The sequence below is a fragment of the Bos mutus genome, chromosome 2 (assembly GCF_027580195.1).
Source record: "Bos mutus isolate GX-2022 chromosome 2, NWIPB_WYAK_1.1, whole genome shotgun sequence".
In the NCBI taxonomy this organism is placed as follows: domain Eukaryota; kingdom Metazoa; phylum Chordata; class Mammalia; order Artiodactyla; family Bovidae; genus Bos; species Bos mutus.
In genome coordinates, this window is record NC_091618.1 from 112,282,342 (window position 1) to 112,303,559 (window position 21,218).

General features: G+C 44.6%; 1 protein-coding gene across 5 annotated transcripts in view; it reads left to right on the forward strand.

The window, feature by feature from the left end:
* Positions 1-21,218, forward strand: part of RAPGEF4 (Rap guanine nucleotide exchange factor 4) — a 334,333-nt gene that overhangs the window by 236,641 nt on the left and 76,474 nt on the right. For all 5 annotated transcript variants that reach the window (XM_070358480.1, XM_070358487.1, XM_005887564.3 and 2 more), the window contains 2 exons: positions 3,934-4,055; positions 5,559-5,742. In XM_070358480.1, coding sequence (XP_070214581.1) covers positions 3,934-4,055; positions 5,559-5,742 — 306 coding nt within the window. The remainder of the gene's footprint in view (positions 1-3,933; positions 4,056-5,558; positions 5,743-21,218) is intronic.

A 21,218-nucleotide genomic window follows, 5' to 3' on the forward strand; every position in this document is an offset into this window, starting at 1 on the left:
TAATTAGCCTTAATATTCCCAGGAATTACTCCTGAACTAATTTGCTTAGACACTGGTTTAAGTGTGATGAACAAGGAAACGAAAACCTTTATTTCTATTTGCCAGTATATTTTAGGAAAACTACTAGATTTAGATGAGATTCAACTAACGTTTACTGAGTGTTCATTTATACTTGAAGCCCTGAACAAGAAAGACCACTCTCCATACATTATCTCATTTCATCCTCATCACAACCTATAGGGGAGATACAGGGCCACTTTTCAGATGATAAATCTGAGACTCAGAGAGATTAAATAGTTTTCCTTGATCAAGTCACAAATCTAGTGAGTGGCAGAGCCAGGATTTAAACCAAGGTTAATTGACTTCTAAGTTTCTTTCATTCATTCTACACATTTGTTAAGTACCTACTGGGCATCAAGCATTATTGTGTTTCAAACTCTAAGGATACAGGAGGGAAAAAAATATAAAATACCCTTTACATAATTTACTTTCTAATGTAGGATTTCATTGTAGTATGAATATAGTAAGATATTCAACTCTTTCACACCTCTGATCGTACAGAATAAAGACTCATTATGGCTGCCACTGGAGTTAAGAAATGATTAAGACTGGGGCCATGTGATTTAGCTGACCTTCTGAGATGATTGAACCATAGTGGGTCAATGAAGGATTCATGTCTCACCTTTAACTTTTGATTTTATCAATTCAAAAAGGATTCAGGAACTAGAATGGCCTGTTTATGGCACATAAGCCTTCACTCTCTCTCCCGGCACCTATGATTCAGACTCACAGTCCTCTTTCAGCAATTGTAGGGCCCTCTGTCTCATTTAGCCTAGACATGATCTCAGAACCCATTAGACTTAGCATGAGTCAAAACCGATTTGATTCACATGAACCAAATTCATAAAACAGTGGAAAGCTAGAATACAAATTTTAAAGTTATCACAAAGGATATATATCTTTCTAGCTATTGTCAACCATGATAGAACCTATAAAATTATTCCTGACTCACCCTACAGTGAATATTTGAATATATTGCCTCAAAATCCAGTCTCTTCCCAAGGAAAGCTGGAAATGCATGGCAAATTCTTCCTCTTAGGATCACTTTTTCTGCTTTCTATGCAAACAGTCTTCTGCTTGCATTTGTCATGAATATGTTTATAAGACCAAAATGATTTGTTACTTTTTTTTTTTTATTTGTTGGCCACGTTGCAGGGCATGTAGCATCTTAGTTCCCCAACCAGGGATTGAACCCACATCCACTGCATTGGAAGCACAGAGTCTTCCCCACTGGACCACCATGGAAAGCCCTATTTGTTACATTTAGAATGGCCTCTTCTTGATAGAATTCTGGAATTCTATTTGGTGGGATCTGAGAAACATTTTAATCAGTAGCATGTTCTTCTTGGGACATGTTCCATCTCTAAGGACAGATTGCTCCTCTTGCCCTTATAATATGGATATTTACCAGCTACCATTTTGGATGATTACATTTGGAAGCCTTTCCTTCAACTCTGGAAGTTCATCCTTTTTTTTTAAGTCTATAGTTCCTACACACTGCTATAATTTGGAGGGAAGTAGAGGTTCAAACACCTGTCTGTGGCCTCAGGAGAGCGCTCAACCTCTTTAACTAATCAAGTGACTCTCAAAGTCTCATACAGCTGAAGGACCTTTTACTTTTTAATTTCTTTTCCTTAATTTAAAGTGTGATTATGCTTTCGCAAGTGTTGACTTGCACTAGGGAAATTCCATTAAAGATGTCATCTTTGGTGACAAATATTGGAAACTAGAAGTCAGAAACCATAATCTCTTTCTTGCTCCATAGCAGTAAGATTTTAAACCCCTGAAACATAGGTGTTAACTCTATTCCACACCCTATGACACAAATTAATGATCTGTTGATAATGACCCATGAGGCATGATTTCCTTTTCCTGCAGGACATTTTGAGTGCCTGGTCCCAGATCTTGGTTCCCGTTTCATCCCCTCCCCTACTCATGCTTCTCCCCACTTCTATCATGACAGCAGCATTAGGGGTCAAAGTCTGCCCAGATGCAGTGTCATCCCCAGTGATTACCACACCAGAGGTCAGCTGTGAATCTTAAAATAACTAAATGTCATTAATCGAGAGGAAACCCATGATTCCATCAGCTACAAGTTGCACCACCATGTGTCTTTGTTCTGAATACAAGATCCTTATTCCCTGTCCCAGGGCCCCAAAGCCCTGGGATCATCTCAATTCCATGTGCTTTTTTTCAAAAGCAATCATTGACTTAAAAGCCACATTAAATTGATTTTTTATACTTTTACATGACTTTTCCCATTAATAAATTCTCAAATTAGAAGAGGAACACGACAGATCATACATTTGGTTCAGGACAAAGAGTAACTAGGTACCTCTTTGCCCATTGAGGCTCTAATGTGTAATAGTTTGTAATCAGAGCAGTCCTGGAAATCTAATAGTCTTCTCAGGACATCTTCCTTGTGTGGTGGGTCAGATCCAAATTAGAACATCCCAGGATCTCTGATAGATTTCAGAGTTCCTAGAATCTTAGAAACGGACGTGGCCTTCGAGGCTATCTTTCCCTCTTCTTTTATTTTATAGATAAAAAAAAAATTAAGAACCAGAAATTTGAAACGATATAGACAGAGTCATGCAGCTAATATGTAGCAGACCTGGTGCTGGAGCTCATGACTCCTCCCGGGCTACGCTCTTCCTAGAATGGACCAGCACCAGGAATCCCCTCCAGTTCAACTAGAGAGGAACTCCCTGGGCTGGAACCAGCCTCAGTGCCTCAAAGATGGTGGCATCCTCAGCACAGGAGGTGAGGCCACCAGTGACCTAGACCCAGCTGTAGGCAGCCAGCTGCTTGTAACTCTCTGCTTGTCCTTCTGTCCCTTAGGGTTCCTCCCTTAGACTACATCATCCCATTTCCTCAACTGAATGGTCATGCCACAAACACTTGTCTCCCCACAGAAGCTTTCCTAACATGTGTGTATGTGTGTGGTTCTGTGCTTCCTAACTAATGTACATATTAATAGTTTGCCCATCCTGACCATCTTACCCCCGAGGGGCATCATAGTGATGAGTATGTGCCTATACAGAAAGCATTTGGAGCTCTTCAGATGACAGGCTCTGTCAAAGTGTTGATGTTCATTACATTGAACTTTTTTTTCAGAGAGATTTGCATCACTAATTGCTTGTTTCTCCCAACACCCCTCTGAGGAAGCTCAGTAGTATTACTTGAAAATAGAAAGTGGTATATAATTTTGCACTTATCCAGAGCCTGTCACAGAGCACCTCCTAGGGCCTCATAAACCTTAACTCATTCCTCACAAAGCTCAGGGGAAAGAAGTCAGAATTATGCTTTGCCTTCACTTGACTTCCCTGGTAGCTCAGTTGGTAAAGAATCTGCCTGCAATGCAGGAGACCCAAGTTCAATCCCTGGGTCGGGCTATCCCCTGAAGGAGGGAATGACTGACTACCCACTCCAGTATTCTTCCCTGGGGAATTCTATCCTCAGAGGAGGCTGGCAAGGTACAGCTCATAGGGTCAAAGAGTTAGACACGACAGAGAGACTAACACTTCATTTGACCCTGAAATTTTCTGGGACCAGCTTTAGAATTTCTGGCCCTGGGATTCACCTGCCAGATGATGCTTCTTGCCTAGCAACCCTTCTGTCTCCCCTGGGGCTGCAACTTATGATGCTCTTTCGAAGTTTAGCCAGCCTTGCCTAGAAGGTTGCCTGTGAGTTGAGTGGTCTTGTTGATTTGTACAACAGTTTGAGAACCTGTGCCCATATCGTGTGGTGCTTTGTTTGCCAAAGGGTAGACGGGCACCAAGCCCTTCAGGAGGGGCTCCTCTCAGAAGCCGTCTCCCATCCTTCATCTGCAAGTGGGTGACCTCCCCTCCTTTGTGTCCCGCCACTCTTCAGACAGTGCTGTGTGGGGACCGAGCTGGTGGACTGGATGCTGCAGCAGACTCCATGTGTTCACTCCCGAACGCAAGCTGTGGGCATGTGGCAAGTCCTGGTAGAAGACAGCGTTCTCAACCATGGTAAGATGACACGCGGTCCCTGGAAAGCCCTCAAGAAATGCCAAGCGTGTTTCCCTGGGTTGGTTGTGGCTGAACTCCCACACGGGCCAGAAAGAATTATGATCTCTTTAGGGACCCGCAGAGCTGGCGTCTTCATTTAGCAATACAAATGCAGCAAATGGATGCCATTGATTGCAGTGTTCCACCATTGTACCTTCCTAACTTGGGAGAACGTATGAAGGGAAAATGAAATTGCAACCCGAGTGCATCAGTTCCAATTATGTTTATTAGTTTGCATTCACGGTTCATTGATAGCGTGATTATACTCTGAGCATCGCACAGCAATCCTGATGCAGCGGCCAAATGAGAGCAATGAAGTGTGTGGCCAGGCTGATGACATGAAAGAGTAATGAATTCAGAACCTGCGTTTTCTGGGAGAGCCAATTTGTGTACCCACGCAATGACCGTATGTAAAATCATGCGTGCTCTATGGTTGTAGCCCCTGATATCTAAGCAGAGTAACAATTCAGGACAGGAGTGGGACTGTGGTTTAACTCTTCATGCCATTTGTTTAAGGATCACTTTTCCAAACAGACAAACTACTAAAATCTTTCCTTTAATACCTGGGAATGTAATGATGGTCTTGCCAGTGTTTCACAGACTTTACTGTGTATCCAGAACACCTGGAACTCCTGTTAAAATGCAGACTCTGATTCAGAGAGTCTGCATTTCCAACAAGCTCCCAGATGATGCTGATTCATATTTTTGAGCAGCAAGGATTTATCACTCCTTATCTTTGGACAGTGTTGATGCTCCCTCCTGAAAAGGAGCTTAAAACTTTAAGACACATAGATGACAGATTATAAACCAAGTTCATGACTTTGTCTTTCAGAGATCTAAATCTTCTGGTTTAAAGGCAATATGATTAAAAAAAAAAAAAAACTTTTTAAAACTTGAACTAGAAGGAAATTATTATTAGATACTAGGGGTATATGACCTAGATGGTTGGTCTTGTCAGCTTTGCTCAGACAATTTTATTTTAATTTTTAAAGTGCAGACAGACATGGTTATAAACAGTAAATATAAAAAGAAAAAAAATCAATTCTGATGCTGATAAAGTCAGGTTTTTTTCAGTCTGTACTTTGACAAAACCACTATAGAGCATGATCTGGCAGTTGGTCATTTTCCTCTTTGGGATGTGTAACCCACACACTAGAAAATGTCATCAAGGCAATTTCACTGGTCAGAGGGCTCATCTCAGGGAAGTTGGCCGGTTCTCATAGGAGAGTCCTAGGGCAGCTCAGGAGATGGGCGGGTCAGAGAGAGCTGTGAGGTGCATGCCTGCAACCCGGAGGTCCCGTCTTCCAGCTGCAGGGCCCTGGGCGAGGCCACGGGAAAAGGGTGAGGAGTCCCACCGCCTCGCTGCCACTTGGCTGTCTTGCCCGACACCATCATTCGTTTCTGGCAAACGGGCTGTGAGGCAGAGGTGCCCACGGCTGACGCTTGCCCCCATGTTTCCCGTAGTGGATCAGGAGCATCACTTCCAAGACAAATATTTATTTTATCGGTTTCTGGATGATGAGCATGAGGATGCCCCTTTGCCTACGGAGGAGGAAAAAAAGGAGTGTGATGAGGAGCTGCAGGACACCATGCTGCTGCTGTCGCAGATGGGCCCGGACGCCCACATGAGGATGGTCCTTCGCAAACCGTGAGTGAGAGCCCTTAGCTGGTCGCTGGGGCCACCCTGTGCGAGGCTTGCCCCTGCGCGGAGGGAAACGTGGCTGACTTCAAAAGTCCTGGCCTGACTTCACCCAGGGCCAAAGGAGAGGCTGCAAAGGGGCAATGCAGCAGTGTTTGCCTCCTGTTATGTTCTTCTATGTTTGAGCCAGATAGTTCCATTTCCCTTATTGCATGAGTTAAAACTCTGGAGACTGTTAGCAGTCGGCTCAGGATGTCAAAACAGAGTCCACGTATTAAACAACCTTTGGTCCATGACAAACAGAAACTGCTCTGCTTCTGTGCCAGCCTGGGGCAGCCCCCTTCTTTCTAATGCAGCAGGACAGAGGATGTCAGGACTGTGGACTTCATGCCTGTTCTCCTATGCCACATTCATTCATTCAGCACCTTCTTTTGCCCCATGCAGAGCCTTCTCTCCTTAGCTTGAAGACACATTCTTTTTAAAAAAATTGAAGTACAGTTGATTTACAATATTGTGTTAGTTTCTGGCACACAACAAAGTGATCCAGTTCCATATATTTTTTCAGATTACTTTCGTTATAGGTTATTGCAAGACACTGGCTATAGTTCCCTGTGCTATATATTTAATCTGTTGTTTATCTATTTTATGTATAGCAGTTTCCATCTATTAATCCCAAACTCCTAACTTATCCTCCCCCTCCCTTTTCCCTTGGTAATCATAAATTTGCTTTCTATGTCTGTGAGTCTTTCTGTTCTATATATAGATTCATTTGTATTACTTTTTAGATTCAACATATAAGTGACACCATATAACATTTGTCTTTGCCTGCCTTACTTCACTTAGTATGAAAATCTCTAGGTTCATCTATGTTGCTGCAAAGGGCATTATTTCATTCTTTTTATGACTGAGTAATAGTCCATGGTATCAATATATATGTACCACCTCTATCCATTTATCTGTTGATGGGCATTTAGGTTGCCTGCATGTCTTGGCTATTGTAGATAGTGCTGTGATGCACATAGGGGTATACGTATCTTTTAGAATCAGGGCTTTCATCTTAAAGACACAAGAGGACACCACTGCTCTGTTAACTCTTCAGGGCCTCCATTCGTCCAGTGAGGTGCTCCCTCCCATCCAGCTCAGTGGAAACCTACCTGAGCGTCAGTAGCAACCTGCTCGCTAAAGTTGAGGACCCTCAAGTGTTTAATCAGATCAATGCAGAAAGACTCTGTTGCTCCCTTCCTCTGTTTCAGTCAGTCAGGTCAGTTGCTCAGTCATGTCTGACTGTTTGTGACCCTACGGGCTGTAGCACACCAGGCTTCCCTGTCCGTCACCAACTCCTGGAGCTTGCTCAATCTTGGGTCCATCGAGTCAGTGATGCCATCCAACCATCTCATCCTCTGTCACCCGCTTCTCCTCCTGCCCTCAATCTTTCCCAGCATCAGGGTCTTTTCCAATGAGTCAGTTCTTCGTATCAGGTGGCCAAAGTATTGGAGCTTCAGCGTCAGTCCTTCTAATGAATATTCAGGACTGATTTCCTTTAGGATGGAGTGGTTGGATCTCCTTGCAGGGCAAGGGACTCTCCAGAGTCTTCTCCAGCACCGCAGTTCAAAAGCGTCAGCTCTTCAAGGCTCAGCTGTTTAGGACACTCCACGACCCCTGTGGGGCACACAAAGAAGCAAGTGCCTCAGGGAAACCTTCTCACTAAAGGCTGACTTGGCACACGGTCCTGCAGCCACTGCACACAGGGCTTATGTTTTTCTGCTGGAAATGAAATCCCACTCCACCCAGCAACTGGTTCCAGCCAGCTGTGGGTGTCGACTCTGAGTCACTGGCTTGGCCAACCTCCATTTACCAGTGGCTCTCGACAGAAGCACTGCCCTTTAACACATCTCCATGTCCCTCAGACCAGCTTCCTGGTGTGGGCCCCACCTCCCAGCAGCCTCTCACTGCACCCTCCTCCCCTTTCCCCAGGATTCTTCCCTCTCCCTTGCCCTTACTCTGAGCTGCAAGGAGGCTCTTCAGCATAGCTCATTTTTGGTCACAACTTTCTCTTAATTGCACACCATGTGTTTCAGAGGCCTTCCCTCTACCCAATCAGCATCATCATCCTTAACTCCACAACCATGATTCTCAGTTCCTTTAGCTTCAAAACCCTCTCTTCAAACAAAAATTTTGCGGGAAAGTCCAAAATTACCAAAGAGAAAAGCCAGAGCTTCACTGATCTCATCATGAGTTGTACTCAAGAAACCTGCCCAGCAATTGATGTTCTCTGAGCTCTGAAGGACCATGAGGTGGGGCAGTGGGGGCGGTGGGTGGACAGACGGGAGAATCCCCTGGATTTGGGGAACTCAGACGACGGCTCTCACGCTGCACTGTGCTCTTGCCCTTAGACTGCTTCTCTCCGCTCTTCCCTGTGGCCCGTGTCTCACTGTCCCTTGTTTACCTCCGCTTCATGTCCTGGCTCCATCCCTTCTTGCTGCCACGTTCATTCAAGCCCATATCACACTGGTTCTGAAACAGCTGCAGGCCAGCCCCGAGGGGCAGGTATCAGAAATTGTGGGTTTTGGTTGCCACACTGCTGGCATTTGCTGGGCCGTGGCAGGACCTAGGGATGTTGAACACACTCCACTACCTCAGTTCAGTTCAGTTCAATTGCTCAGTCATGTCTGACTCTTTGCGACCCCATGAATCGCAGCACACCGGGCCTCCCTGTCCATCACCATCTCCCGGAGTTCACTCAGACTCACGTCCATCAAGTCAGTGATGCCATCCAGCCATCTCATCCTCTGTCATCCCCTTTTCCTCCTGCCCCCAATCCCTCCCAGCATCAGAGTCTTTTCCAATGAGTCAACTCTTCACATGAGGTGGCCAAAGTACTGGAGTTTCAGCTTTAGCATCAGTCCTTCCAAAGAACCCCCAGGACTGATCTGCTTTATAATGGACTGGTTGGATCTCCTTGCAGTCCAAGGGACTCTCAAGAGTCTTCTCCAACACCACAGTTCAAACGCATCAATTCTTCAGTGCTCAGCTTTCTTCCTAGAACCCTACAAAATAAGAAGCTGCCCTGAACAGAAAGCCTCTGTTGAGAAACATTATTGTAAAAAAAAAAAAAAAAAGAGAGAGAGAGAAACATTATTGTAAACTGAGTTTCTTAAAGGCAAAGGCATAGCTCATTTTATTTCATTCATTTAGTCATTTAACCAATATTTATTGAACATTTATTTTGTCCTAGATACTATGTTAGTTGCAAAGGCTGCAGCATTAAACTAGAGGGTCACACCCCCAGCCTGAAGCTTTCTGTCTAGGGCAGGAGCCAGACCATTAACAACTAGTTATGCAAATAATCATTTAATAACAGCTGCATTGCACGCTACAAAGGAAAATGTAGTACATATCGATAGAACATGATCTGAAGAGGGAAACTGAACTTGATGTGGAAGTTAGAAAAGGGCATATCCCAAGCTCTGTGCCTTACGCCAAGCCAGCTATCAGCAAACCTTTGCTGAGTGATTGAATGAACAAATGAACATAAAGCCCCAGCTCTGATGTCCCTCAGCTCTCAGTTGCTTCAAGGGAGACAGAAATGCCATTCAATTCACATGTATTTTTGAGCATCTGCCAAAGAGGTTTTTTGAAAGTAGTGAAATAGTTCCTGCCTTTGGAGAGTTTGTAATCCTGTGGAATGTGCGTGCTAACAGCATGTTAAGTCGCTTCAGTTGTGTCTGATTCTGCGACCCCATGGACTGTAGCCCCCCAGGCTCCTCTATCCATGGGATTCTCCAGACAAGAATACTGGAGTAGGTTGCCATACACCTCTCCAAGGGATCTTCCTGACCTAGGGATGGAACCCATGTTTCTTCTGTCTCCAGTATTGGCAGACGGGGCGGGGCGGGGCGGGGTCGGGGGGCAGGGCGGGGGTGGTCTTTGCCACTAGCGCCACCTGGTGGGGATTCAGTTCAGTTCAGTCGCTCAGTCATGTCCGACTCTGCAACCCATGAATCGCAGCACGCCAAGCCTCCCTGTCCATCACCATCTCAAACTCACATCCATTGAGTAGGTGATGCCATCCAGCCATCCCATCCTCTGTCGTCCCCTTCTCCTCCTGCCCCCAATCCCTCCCAGCATCAGAGTCTTTTCCAATGAGTCAACTCTTCGCATGAGGTGGCCAAAGTACTGGAGTTTCAGCTTTAGCATCATTCCTTCCAAAGAAATCCCAGGGCTGATCCCTTCAGAATGGACTGGTTGGATCTCCTTGCAGTCCAAGGGACTCTCAAGAGTCTTCTCCAACACCACAGTTCAAAAGCATCAATTCTTCAGCGCTCAGCTTTCTTCACAATCCAATTGTCACATCCATACATGACCTCTGGAAAAACCATAGCCTTGATTAGACGGACCTTTGTTGGCAAAATAATGTCTCTGCTTTTGAATATGCTATCTAGGTTGGTCATAACTTTTCTTCCAAGGGGTAATTTCATGGCTGCAGTCACCATCTGCAGTGATTTTGGAGCCTAAAAAGATAAAGTCTGACACTGTTTCCACTGTTTCCCCATCTATTTCCCATGAAGTGATGGGACCAGATGCCATGATCTTCGTTTTCTGAATGTTGAGCTTTAAGCCAACTTTTTCACTCTCCTCTTTCACTTTCTTCAAGAGGCTTTTTAGTTCCTCTTCACTTTCTGCCATAAGGGTGGTGTCATCTGCATATCTGAGGTTATTGCTATTTCTCCTGGCAGTCTTGATTCCAGCTTGTGCTTCTTCCAGCCCAGCGTTTCTCATGATGTACTCTGCATATAAGTTAAATAAACAGGATGACAATATACAGCCTTGACATACTCCTTTTCCTATTTCAAACCAGTCTGTTGTTCCATGTCCAGCTCTAACTGTTGCTTCCTGACCTGCATACAGGTTTCTCAAGAGGCATGTCAGGATGATCACACCATCGTGATTATCTTGGTCGTGAAGATCTTTTTTATACAGTTGGTGGGGATTAGGCACTCCCAAATTAGATTTGGATGCCACAAACATATTGAGCGTTGGCTATGTGGAAGGAAGACAGCATGCTAAGGATATTCATGCTAATTGTTTGATTCACCCTTGCAAGAGCCTGAGAGCTGATGTCATGAGTCTCCCTTAGAAAGAGTAGCCTGTATTTCTTTTCCTTCCATACAGCACTAACTCAGAGATCCTTCAGAGAAAGTTACATTACACAGTTTGGACTTTTCCAGCCCATCTCTGGCTGTAGAGTACAGGTTTCATGAGTATCCCAAGATACATCATCTTGGGTGCCCTTAGGATTGTCCCATCTTTTCAGGCTTTATGAAACCTCAAACATTGAAATTAAACTGCTAGTTCTTCTTGTGACTCAGTACTCTTAGCTTTTATTTCTATGTGAATGACCGTCCCTAATAGATGGAAAAGTGAAAAAGAAGGAATCTAATTTTATGAGACAGACTTCCGACTCTACACACACACACACCCCATTTTTTTATCAGATAATAACCTTTGAAACTTCTACTGTACTTTAAGTGGAAAGAAAATGAGCTGAGTTCATCAAGAATTACTGGTGTCTCTGCTGTCCTTGCAGAGAACAGCTGAGCCCTTTGCTCCTGGGAACTTGATGGTATATTCACTGGTCCTGGAAATGTTGACTTTTGACTGCCCAAACTGCCAAGTCACTAGGAAATGTGGAGGCATGAGCTGCATTGGTTCCATATTGACCGGGGCAGGACCCCCCAATATTGTAACTCAGCACAGCTGCATTTTATAATAGTCACCACTGCCAGGGAGGTTGCAGAACTCTGGTAATTACTGGGAAAGAAATAACACAATATTCTTTGATGAGAAGATTACTTTGAGAATTTGATTGTATAATGAAGATGTTGCTTTGAAAGGTACTTCCTATTGTTCTGAATCTGAGACTCGCTAGCAAAAAAAAAAAAAGTGTCACTTGTTTTGACAGGCTACTTAGAAAAATTCTCTGTTTATTACATTAACTGCGGCATTTTAACTGTCAAACTATGAAAGAATGTTCTGTAGTTTAAAAAACAGAATAGAGCTTCAGGGGAAATTTTTTGGCACACTCTTGTTGCTATTGGTATTGAAAAAAAACATATATTCTGAATGCGAAATTAGCTTTTTATGTGGTGGCAGGCAGAGTGGCTCACAATGCCCACCCAGCCTCACAGGTGCAGACCTGGGCGGCTTTTGGGGGTAAGTGCTGTACAACAGTGAGAGTTTGATGGCGCTGTTGTTGCGGCTTCCAGACAGGGCCAGCAAACCTAACATGAGCTTCTGCAGCTTACTGTTTTGATTTTGCTTTGTTTATAAGTCTAAAAACAAGAGGCTACCCTACAGCAAATAGATACAGTAGAGACCCTTACCAGCAGAAACATACATTCTGGCTGCCTTTGAGCAAGTGCTTCGGAGAGGGACTGGACAAAGAGATGTGGACTGAGCAGGTAAACAGAATGTTGTAAGCTTGAGGCCGGCTGGACGAAAAGAGGCTTCAAGGAGACAAAGAAGGCTCTTGCCATACAAGGCTCCCAACTTCCTCTTTCGAGTAAAGTGAGACCTAGCTCTCCACTGGAAGCTGTTGATCAGAAAACAGCCTCAGGCAGAAGGGAAATGAGTGGATGCCATTTCCCGAATCTAATTCTGGTCTGTCTGAAATTTTGAAACTCCCTAAAAGCCTAGAAGCTTGTCAATTGGGCCTGAGCAGAAGGGGGGGAAATGAAATTTTATATATGTATATATATTTGAGTTTTATATGTATTTTATAAATTATATATAAATTTATGTGTAGTCAGTCACTTCAGTCATGTCCAACTCTTTGTGATCCTAGGGACTGTGGCCCGCCAGGCTCCTCTGTCCACGGGATTCTCCAGGCAAGAATACTGGAGTGGGTTGCCATGCCCTCCTCCAGGGGATCTTCCTGACCCAGGGATCAAACCTGTGTCTCTTAAGTCTCCTGCATTGCCAGGCAGATTCTTTACCACTGAGCCACTGGGGAAGCCCACATAAATTTGTATTTGTTGTTGTTGTTCAGTTGCTCAGTTGTGTCTGACTCTTTGCAATCCCATTGACTGCAGCACACCAGGCTTCCCTGTCGTTCACCATCTCCTGGAGCTCGCCCAAACCCATGTTCATTGAGTCAGTGATGCCATATCGTCTTCTCCTCTGTCATCTCCATCTCCTCCTACCTTCAATCTTTCCCAGCATTGGGGTCTTTTCTAATGAGTTGGCTCTTCATATCAGGTGACCGAAGTATTGGAGCTTCAACTTCAACATCAGTCCTTCCAGTGAATATTCAGGATTTGTTTCCTTTATGATTGACTGGTTTGATCTCCTTGCAGTCCAAGGGACTCTCAAGAGTCTTCTCCAACACCACAGTTCAAAAACATCAGTTCTTTGGCCCTCACCCTTCTTCATGATCCAACTCTCACATCCATACATGACTACTGGGAAAACTGTAGCTTTGTCTATATGGACCTTTGTTGGCAGAGTAATGTCTCTGCTTTATAATATGCCATCTAGGTTTGTCATAACTTTTCTTCCAAGGAGCAAGCATCTTTTAATTTCATGGCTGCAATCACTAGGAAATATATACAAATATATATATATTTATATAAATTATATATGTATATTTGAAATGCTGGCAGGTTTAGGTCTACCAAATGGTCAGAAACTCATAATCTTAAATTCATTTATTTCATGTGCTTGAGTAATATTTTCTAACATATACTGTGGGACATAAGATTGAAAGGAAACAATTTAAGATAATCAAGTGATACGAGAAAATACCAGAAGGAAGAGTTGTTTAGACAGCCACCACCTGCTGTTCCACACATGTGCTCTAGAGGGCACGTGAGAGGTTGTGTGTTTTCTCTTCATTAGCAGAGCCTGTTTTTAATAGTCTTTACCTGCCCAAGCTATTTTTGGAGGGTGTGATATTTGAAATCCTGATAGTTATAGGAAAATTTGTTTTTTCAGTGGAACCCAGATTAGCAAGCCTAAAACCATTAGTGCTTGGGCTTGTGATTTCTGCTGGGGTATGCCAAGAGAATGTTCAGAGTGAAAAAAAGTCCATCCTTAGATGCAAATCAAATGAAAACAGAAGCATGACTAAAAGAGCTGATCCTGAGGAAATAAAAAAAATTCACTATGGAGTCTTTTCCTTCAGCACATGATGAACTTTGCCTTTGTTTTTCCTGAAAAGACAGCTGTGCCCTAAGTGTAAGTTTCTGGAATTTACCAGAAGAAATGACTGCATTAAGTGGGCTGTTTCTAGAGTTTAGATTTGCCTTCGCCCTATGAAAGCAGTTTACTCCTTGTTTCTCATATTTACATGCCCAAGAACCAACCTATGGATTGATGCTCTTAGGACCCAGATTTGGGATAGAAAAAGATGGATATAGCTGCCGTTTACAGTTTCAGTTCAGTTCAGTCACTTAGTCATGTCTGACTCTTTGCGACCCCATGAATCGCAGCACGCCAGGCCTCCCTGTCCATCACCAACTCCCAGAGTTCACTCAGACTCACGTCCCTCGAGTCAGTGATGCCATCCAGCCATCTCATCCTCTGTTGTCCCCTTCTCCTCCTGCCCCCAATCCCTCCCAGCATCAGAGTCTTTTCCAGTGAGTCAACTCTTCGCATGAGGTGGCCAAAGTACTGGAGTTTCAGCCTTAGCATCAGTCCTTCCAAAGTACATCCAGGACTGATCTTCAGAATGGACTGGTTGGATCTCCTTGCAGTCCAAGGGGCTCTCAAGAGTCTTCTCCAACACCACAGTTTACAGTTTAGGCATCATTATTAGATTGCCTCAAGATTGTTATGCCTTTTTAATGTTCAAGTTGATCTGTTCATTGCATAGAAAATTTGGAAAGTACTAAAAAGAGTCAAAGAAGAATAAATAACACCTGCCAATCACATCTTCCAGAGATTATTATCATTAACATTTTGGTACCTATCCCTTGATTATTCTTCAGTTCCTAACTTTTTACAGTTAATAATATAGCATGGCATTCTCCCTTAACCATAAGTATTTTTTAAAAGGTGGGACTTTTAATAGGTGCATAGTAGTCTATCCTTTGAAAACTCCTTAGTGCGATCAGTTTGTCACCGTTGGGTGTTTAGGTTGATTCTCAAACTCTTTCTTTTTAACCACAGAAGAAAATAAGAAGTGCCCTTCTTCCTAGAACGAAGAAAGAATTCCTAGCCTAGCAGGGGTGCAGGGGTGTGTGGGGCCAGAAAAATGTCAAGAAAGTTCCAGTAAGGAGCCAAAGAAGTGCCCCCAGAGCAGGCATGTGGGTAAATGTGGCTGGAGAGTTAGGCTGAGGCCAGGTTGAAGGGGGTCTGCTTCTCTGTGTGTCTGTGTATTATTTTATAGCCATTTGGAGCACCGTTGACTAGTGGCATGGCCAGCTTTGCAGTAGGTAGGTTTCTCTGCTATCTGTAGAGAATGGATTGGAGGGCCCGAGACTAAAGACAGAATGCCGGATAGTGAGTTTTTTTGAGAGGAGAATTAATGGTATTTTGAGAAATTAATGACAGCTTTTGAGATACATGCATTTGACCTAAGAGTCTGCTAAATAAAGTGAAAGCCATACTAAGCACAAGAGCCCTGGATTCTGGTCTTACCAAGTTACCAGTAAGTCCCCCAACATCGTCAGATTACAAGTCTCTTAAACTATAACATGAGTTTAATACCTGCTTACTCTCATCCCCTGGAGAAGGAAATGGCAACCCACTCCAGTATTCTTGCCTGGAGAATCCCATGGACAGAGGAGCCTGGCGGGTTTGTGGGATCTTACAGTTTTTGTGGGATCCTGCCTGGAAAATCCCAAGAGTGGGGTCGGAGGGTCACACGACTGACTTAGACTTTATCTTTGGATTGAGGGAAATGGCACCCACTCCAGTACTCTTGCCTGGAGAAAATCCCTGGTGGGCTGCAGTCAATGGATGGAGGAGACTGAGCGACTTCACTTTCACTTTCACCTCATGCATTGGAAGGCTGCAGTCCACTCCAGTGTTCTTGCCTGAGAATCCCAGGGACAGGACCTGAGTGACAATGGGATCACTTGACTGAGCGACTTTTTTTCACTCTCATGCATTGGAGAAGGAAATGGCAACCCACTCCAGTGTTCTTGCCTGGAGAATCCCAGGGACGGCAGAGTCTGGTGGGCTGCCGTCTATGGGGTCGCACAGAGTTGGACACGACTGAAGTGACTTAGCAGCAGCAGCAGCAGCAGCGCTATCTTTCTTACTCTCTCCCAGTTTCACAAGGGATTGTAAACGGAAAAACAACTACAATAGTATTTAATTACAGCCAACGTTTACCGAGCACATGTGTGCTAGGCACTGTGCTCAACAGCTGTCTGATTCTATTCTTTCAACAGATCTTTGAGGTAGTGATTAATATTATCCCCATTTTATGAATAAGGAAGATGAGGCTTATGTTAAATCACTTGTTGTTTATCCTGAAAGAGGGGGACTCAGGATTTGGTCCAGGTCTTTCTGACTTGAGCCTGTGTTCTGTTCTGCGATCTACCACCTGTCCCAGGCCAAAAAGGCTTCAAAACGGTCTCTTGGCTTTGTTCTTTGAGCATTGTTGAGGAAACATGTCATGGAAATCTGATTTTAAAATAGTTACTACAGACTAGTCTCAGTTCATTAAATGATGACTATATCGACCTATGCTGTGCTGTGCTCAGTTGCTCAGCCCAACTCTTTGTGAACCCATGGACTGTAATCCACCAGGCTCCTCTGTCCATGGGTTTCTCCAGGCCAGAATACTGGAGTGGGTTGCCACGCCCTCCTCCAGGGAATCTATCGAACCCAGGTCTCATGCACTGCAGGCAGATTCTTTACCATCTAAGCCACCAGGGAAGCCCATATAGACCTGAATGAAGTTCAAATATATCATCTACTGTAGAAAAAATTCATATCAACACACAAGTCAGGATCACAGACAAACGTAATAATTAAATATGCTTTGCACTATACCTTTTATATATAGTGACCTCATTTACATCCCCTCTTTGAACCTCAGCCTAACTGTGCAAACTGAGTAGTGCTAATGTTATTACCCACAATTTACAGATGGAGAAACTGAGCTTAGTGGATTCTGAGTGTCTTCTTCATCACGCAGTAGTATATGTAGCTGAACCAGAGACAGAACCCAAGTCTGCTTACTCCAAATCCAATTTCATTCTTTTTTTTTCATGAATAATAATATTTCATCTCTAACAGGTAGCTTCAAGTTCTCTGGTGGATTTACTGAACAAGCAGTGGAATGCAAAGAAATATCTTTCTGTCCCTGATTCATGAAGAATTAATTTTTATAAAGGAAAAATAATGTACCCACATAGCATCTCCTCAAAAAATGTTTGCATTTTCTATCTGATATATATGTCTCATACACAAATACAGGTAGCTATAACTATCTGCTTCCATCCAAATTTGCTTTTCTCAACTTGCTGCTTAGGTATTTTAAAGGAAAATATTTGTGGCTGTACCTTTGAAAAGGTTTAATGGTACACTTCTATTGTGCTCTGATAGTAAACACTTTTGCTGGAAGAATTTCTGGCATATTTAGCTTCTGAACTTGAAAAACCTCAAATCACAATGTCCCCAAACACTTAGGCCTCAGAGGCACTGAATTATGGAATCTTTACCCCATGTCCTGATGATGAGGACATGAGGTAAAGAAATGAGGATGACCTCATTTCTCCCAAATTTCTCTCCAAAGGCTTTTACCCTTAACAGCAGGCTAAATCACATTCATTTCTGACTTCACAAAGAAGGGAAGAATCCTCATGTACACAGGGTTTGCAGTCAGAACTAGACAATGTCTAATTGTATCTGATAAGCTTAAAAGGGAAAAACAAGATGGCAGAGGAGTAGGTGGATGTGGAGTATGTCTCTTTCCACGGATATGTCAGGAATACACCTTCAGATACAGAAATGCTTGCAGAACTCCAGCTGAGAGCAGACCAGAGTACCTGACCACTGGAAAAGAATATACAGAACCACGGAAAACTCGAGAACAAGCCCTGAGCCTTTGGAGCAGGAGCACTGACTCCAAGACTCTAGACTACCAGAGAACTAACCCTGCTGCTGCTGCTGCTGCTGCTGCTGCTAAGTTGCTTCAGTCGTGTCTGACTCTGTGCGACCCCATAGATGGCAGCCCACCAGGCTCCCCCTTCCCTGGGATTCTCCAGGCAAGACTACTGGAGTGGGGTGCCATTGCCTTCTCCGCTTGGCTTCCTAAGTATCCTCTAATAAATTCTCTCATACCTGAAAAAGAATTCAGAATAATGATAGTAAAGATGACCAAAAACCTTGAAAACAGAATGGAGAAGATGTATCTGATAAGCTTAAAATGTCCTTTTCTGGGTTGAGAGTAAGGTGAGAGGGTTGTGGTGTAGTAGGGAAATGAGCCAACAGAGTGGGGGAGGATACCTTAAATGGCCCATCACCAGGCTCTGGGAATGTCTCAAATACTTAAGAGCTAACTCTTAAGAAGCAAGTGTCCTGGGAGGTGAAGAAAAGAAGCAAACACGTTGTGCTGGTTTGTTAGACAAGGGGGTGGGAAACCACACCAAACTTTAAGGGAAGTGGAAGAGTTGAATCTCAAGAAAATCTTTTAAGAGCATTGGAAAGTGACCCATGCTTGAGAAATGACTTGAAAGCAGGAGAATCAGGTGGACTGAGGTGGAGTGTTACCACCAAAATAAAGCATTCCAGCCCCAAGAAAAATATAGTAAAGCATTTCCTTTATTTTGGTGCTTGACCAGGTCTTACATATTTATAACACTGACTTTTCTGGGTATTTTTCCCATGCGCCAGGGAATAGGTCTACTGGGTGACAAATCTAGAAGAACTGGGTTATTTGTCTTTCACCTGCCCAGGTTACCACTGGCCATGCCAGCATGCCTGCTTGGTGCCGGGCGAATCCCTCATTTTATCCACGTTCCAATAACCAAAGAGCTGTGTCTCTGACCTTGATAAATTCCTTGATAAAACTGTATTTACCAGCAGCTTCCAATATCACCTGAGCCCTTCCATCCTTTAATGTAGAAAATGCCTCTCCCTCTATCCCCGTTTATTATCTTGTCTGTAACTAGACATTGCCGCCAGAATGCGTCCCCTGCAGAAACTAGGCCTTTCCCCAGCAGGATCCTACAAATCCCCATCAATGTGGCACCACGCAGGTTTATAAAGAAGCAGGGATGCCTAATGCCTCTCCCTGTGACATCTGGAGAAGGACAAGTAAAGACCAGGTACATTCACGTGCTGCCACTCAGAGCAGCCAGAGAGCCGATTCACTTCCCTGGCCTCACAGGTCCTCTGTGAAGGTAACATGTGAGGTCCCTCCTCCTGCTCGATCGGGGCACAGTGTTCCCTTGGCTCTTGAAAGCCAGATTGCCTTCAGCCCTGGGGACCCTTTCATGACTCTTTGAACAGGCTGGGAGCTGATTTGTGGGATCCCTTTTCCATTTTTCTTTCCTGTCTGCCCCTACAAAGACCAAAGCATGAGAGGTACTCAATGCCACTGTCTGCCACAAGAAACCTGCTTGTAAAACGCGACTTTGTTCAGTGGTGATGGTGGGGAAGTAGGTGGCGCACACGGAGGGGAGAAGCTTTGTCTGAGGCCAGAGCAGAGAGGTCTTTTCTGAGGCACCAGATGGCACAGCAGCTCTGAGCCGGCGTCCCTGCCAAGGCTCGGCCTGTTCTGTTGCTGCAGCCACAAGCTCTAGGGCCGCTGGGCTGGGGGAGGGGCTCCCATCTGACTCCCACTCATGGACACAGGATGGTCACACCGACCTCGGCTCCATCTGGCCTCCTCCCCGGGACCTCCCTCAACCTTCAACCCTAACAACATGTTGATGGAAACCCCTCACGGCACACCTCCAATGAATGCTTTTGTTGCTTTTTCAGCTGTAAAGGTATTCATTTTCTAAAGCCAGTCTCTGCTCACCTTGCCGTCCTGACTTCTCTCACCTCGTTAAAACATGTGCTGTAAACAGGACCAAAAGGACGGTTGCTGTCTGGGTGGATCACCCAGCGACAGTGGCCTGCCCTGTGATGACACTGACCACTGTAGACCACAGGCTTGTTGTTGTTGTTGTTCGTTTTTTTCCCCTTTCATTCAGAGTGGTATTTAGGACTCAGAGACTAAACTGTTTCTAGGCTTTGTTCCATTTGGTTTCACATGGCTGTCATGGGTTTCTCCGGGGCATCCAGCAAGCCCCATGGAAGTCTTTATTTCTTGGTTTTGTTACCGATGAATGGAGGACCAGGGGTAGAATGAGTTCCACGTGGGTCTCTGCAGATTGGCCAACAGCACCCCAACCCCTGAAGGCAGTGGGGGCTGTGCTTCAGGACAGGCCTTGCTTCCTATGAGAGACACATGGGGAGCAGGCAGGCTGAACCCCTCCCTCCTGTCCTCCCACCAGCTGCCAAACTCAGGAGGCTCTCCCAGGAATGGAGCCCTTCCCAGGAAGTCCCTCCTGGGAGAGCTCCCACTTCTCCCCCTCCTCTGTGTCTGGCAGGAGGGCCCAGGGCTCTGCTTCCTTCTCAGGCCCTTCCTGGACATTTGTCTTGGCAGGTCTCAAGTTGGAGCCTGGGCAGCCTGCTGCTCGCCAGCCCCTGCCCTGCACGGGGCAGTGATGCGATGAACCCCTGGGACCTTCTCCTGTCCTTGTCTTATCAGCAGCGCTGTCTTCCTCTTGTGTGGGTTTCCTTCTGTGAGTGCAGAGCTGTGTCTGCCTCCAGGCCTCTCTCAGCCATTCTGTCCCCATCTGCTTCCCATCACCCAAGAATTCCCAAAACACTCTGATCTTGCTGATAGCACTATTTTAGGGTTTGTCACGGTGGTGTGACTTATTTTCAGTGCTGTTTTGGATTTTAAAACATCTTTCCTATTATATGTTTAGCATGGCAGACAAAATTCTGACCAAAACAAGGATCCAGTCCAACAGGTGTTGCTTGGTTTTTGACGGTCATCTCTGTTTAGGCCCCCATTGAACTTGATTTAGACGGGGTAGCTTTAGCTGATAATTTCTTAAAACTGGATGAGTATGTTGGTGGGAATGCAAACTAGTACAGCCACTATGGAGAACAGTGTGGAGATTCCTTAAAAAACTGGAAATAGAACTGCCTTATGACCCAGCAATCCCACTGCTGGGCATACACACTGAGGAAACCAGAAGGAAAAGAGACACGTGTACCCCAATGTTCATCACAGCACTGTTTATAATAGCCAGGACATGGAAGCAACCTAGATGTCCATCAACAGATGAATGGATAAGAAAGCTGTGGTACATATACACAATGGAGTATTACTCAGCCATTAAAAAGAATACATTTGAATCAGTTCTAATGAGGTGGATGAAACTGGAGCCTATTATACAGAGTGAAGTAAGCCAGAAAGAAAAACACCAATATAGTATACTAATGCATATATATGGACTTTAGAAAGA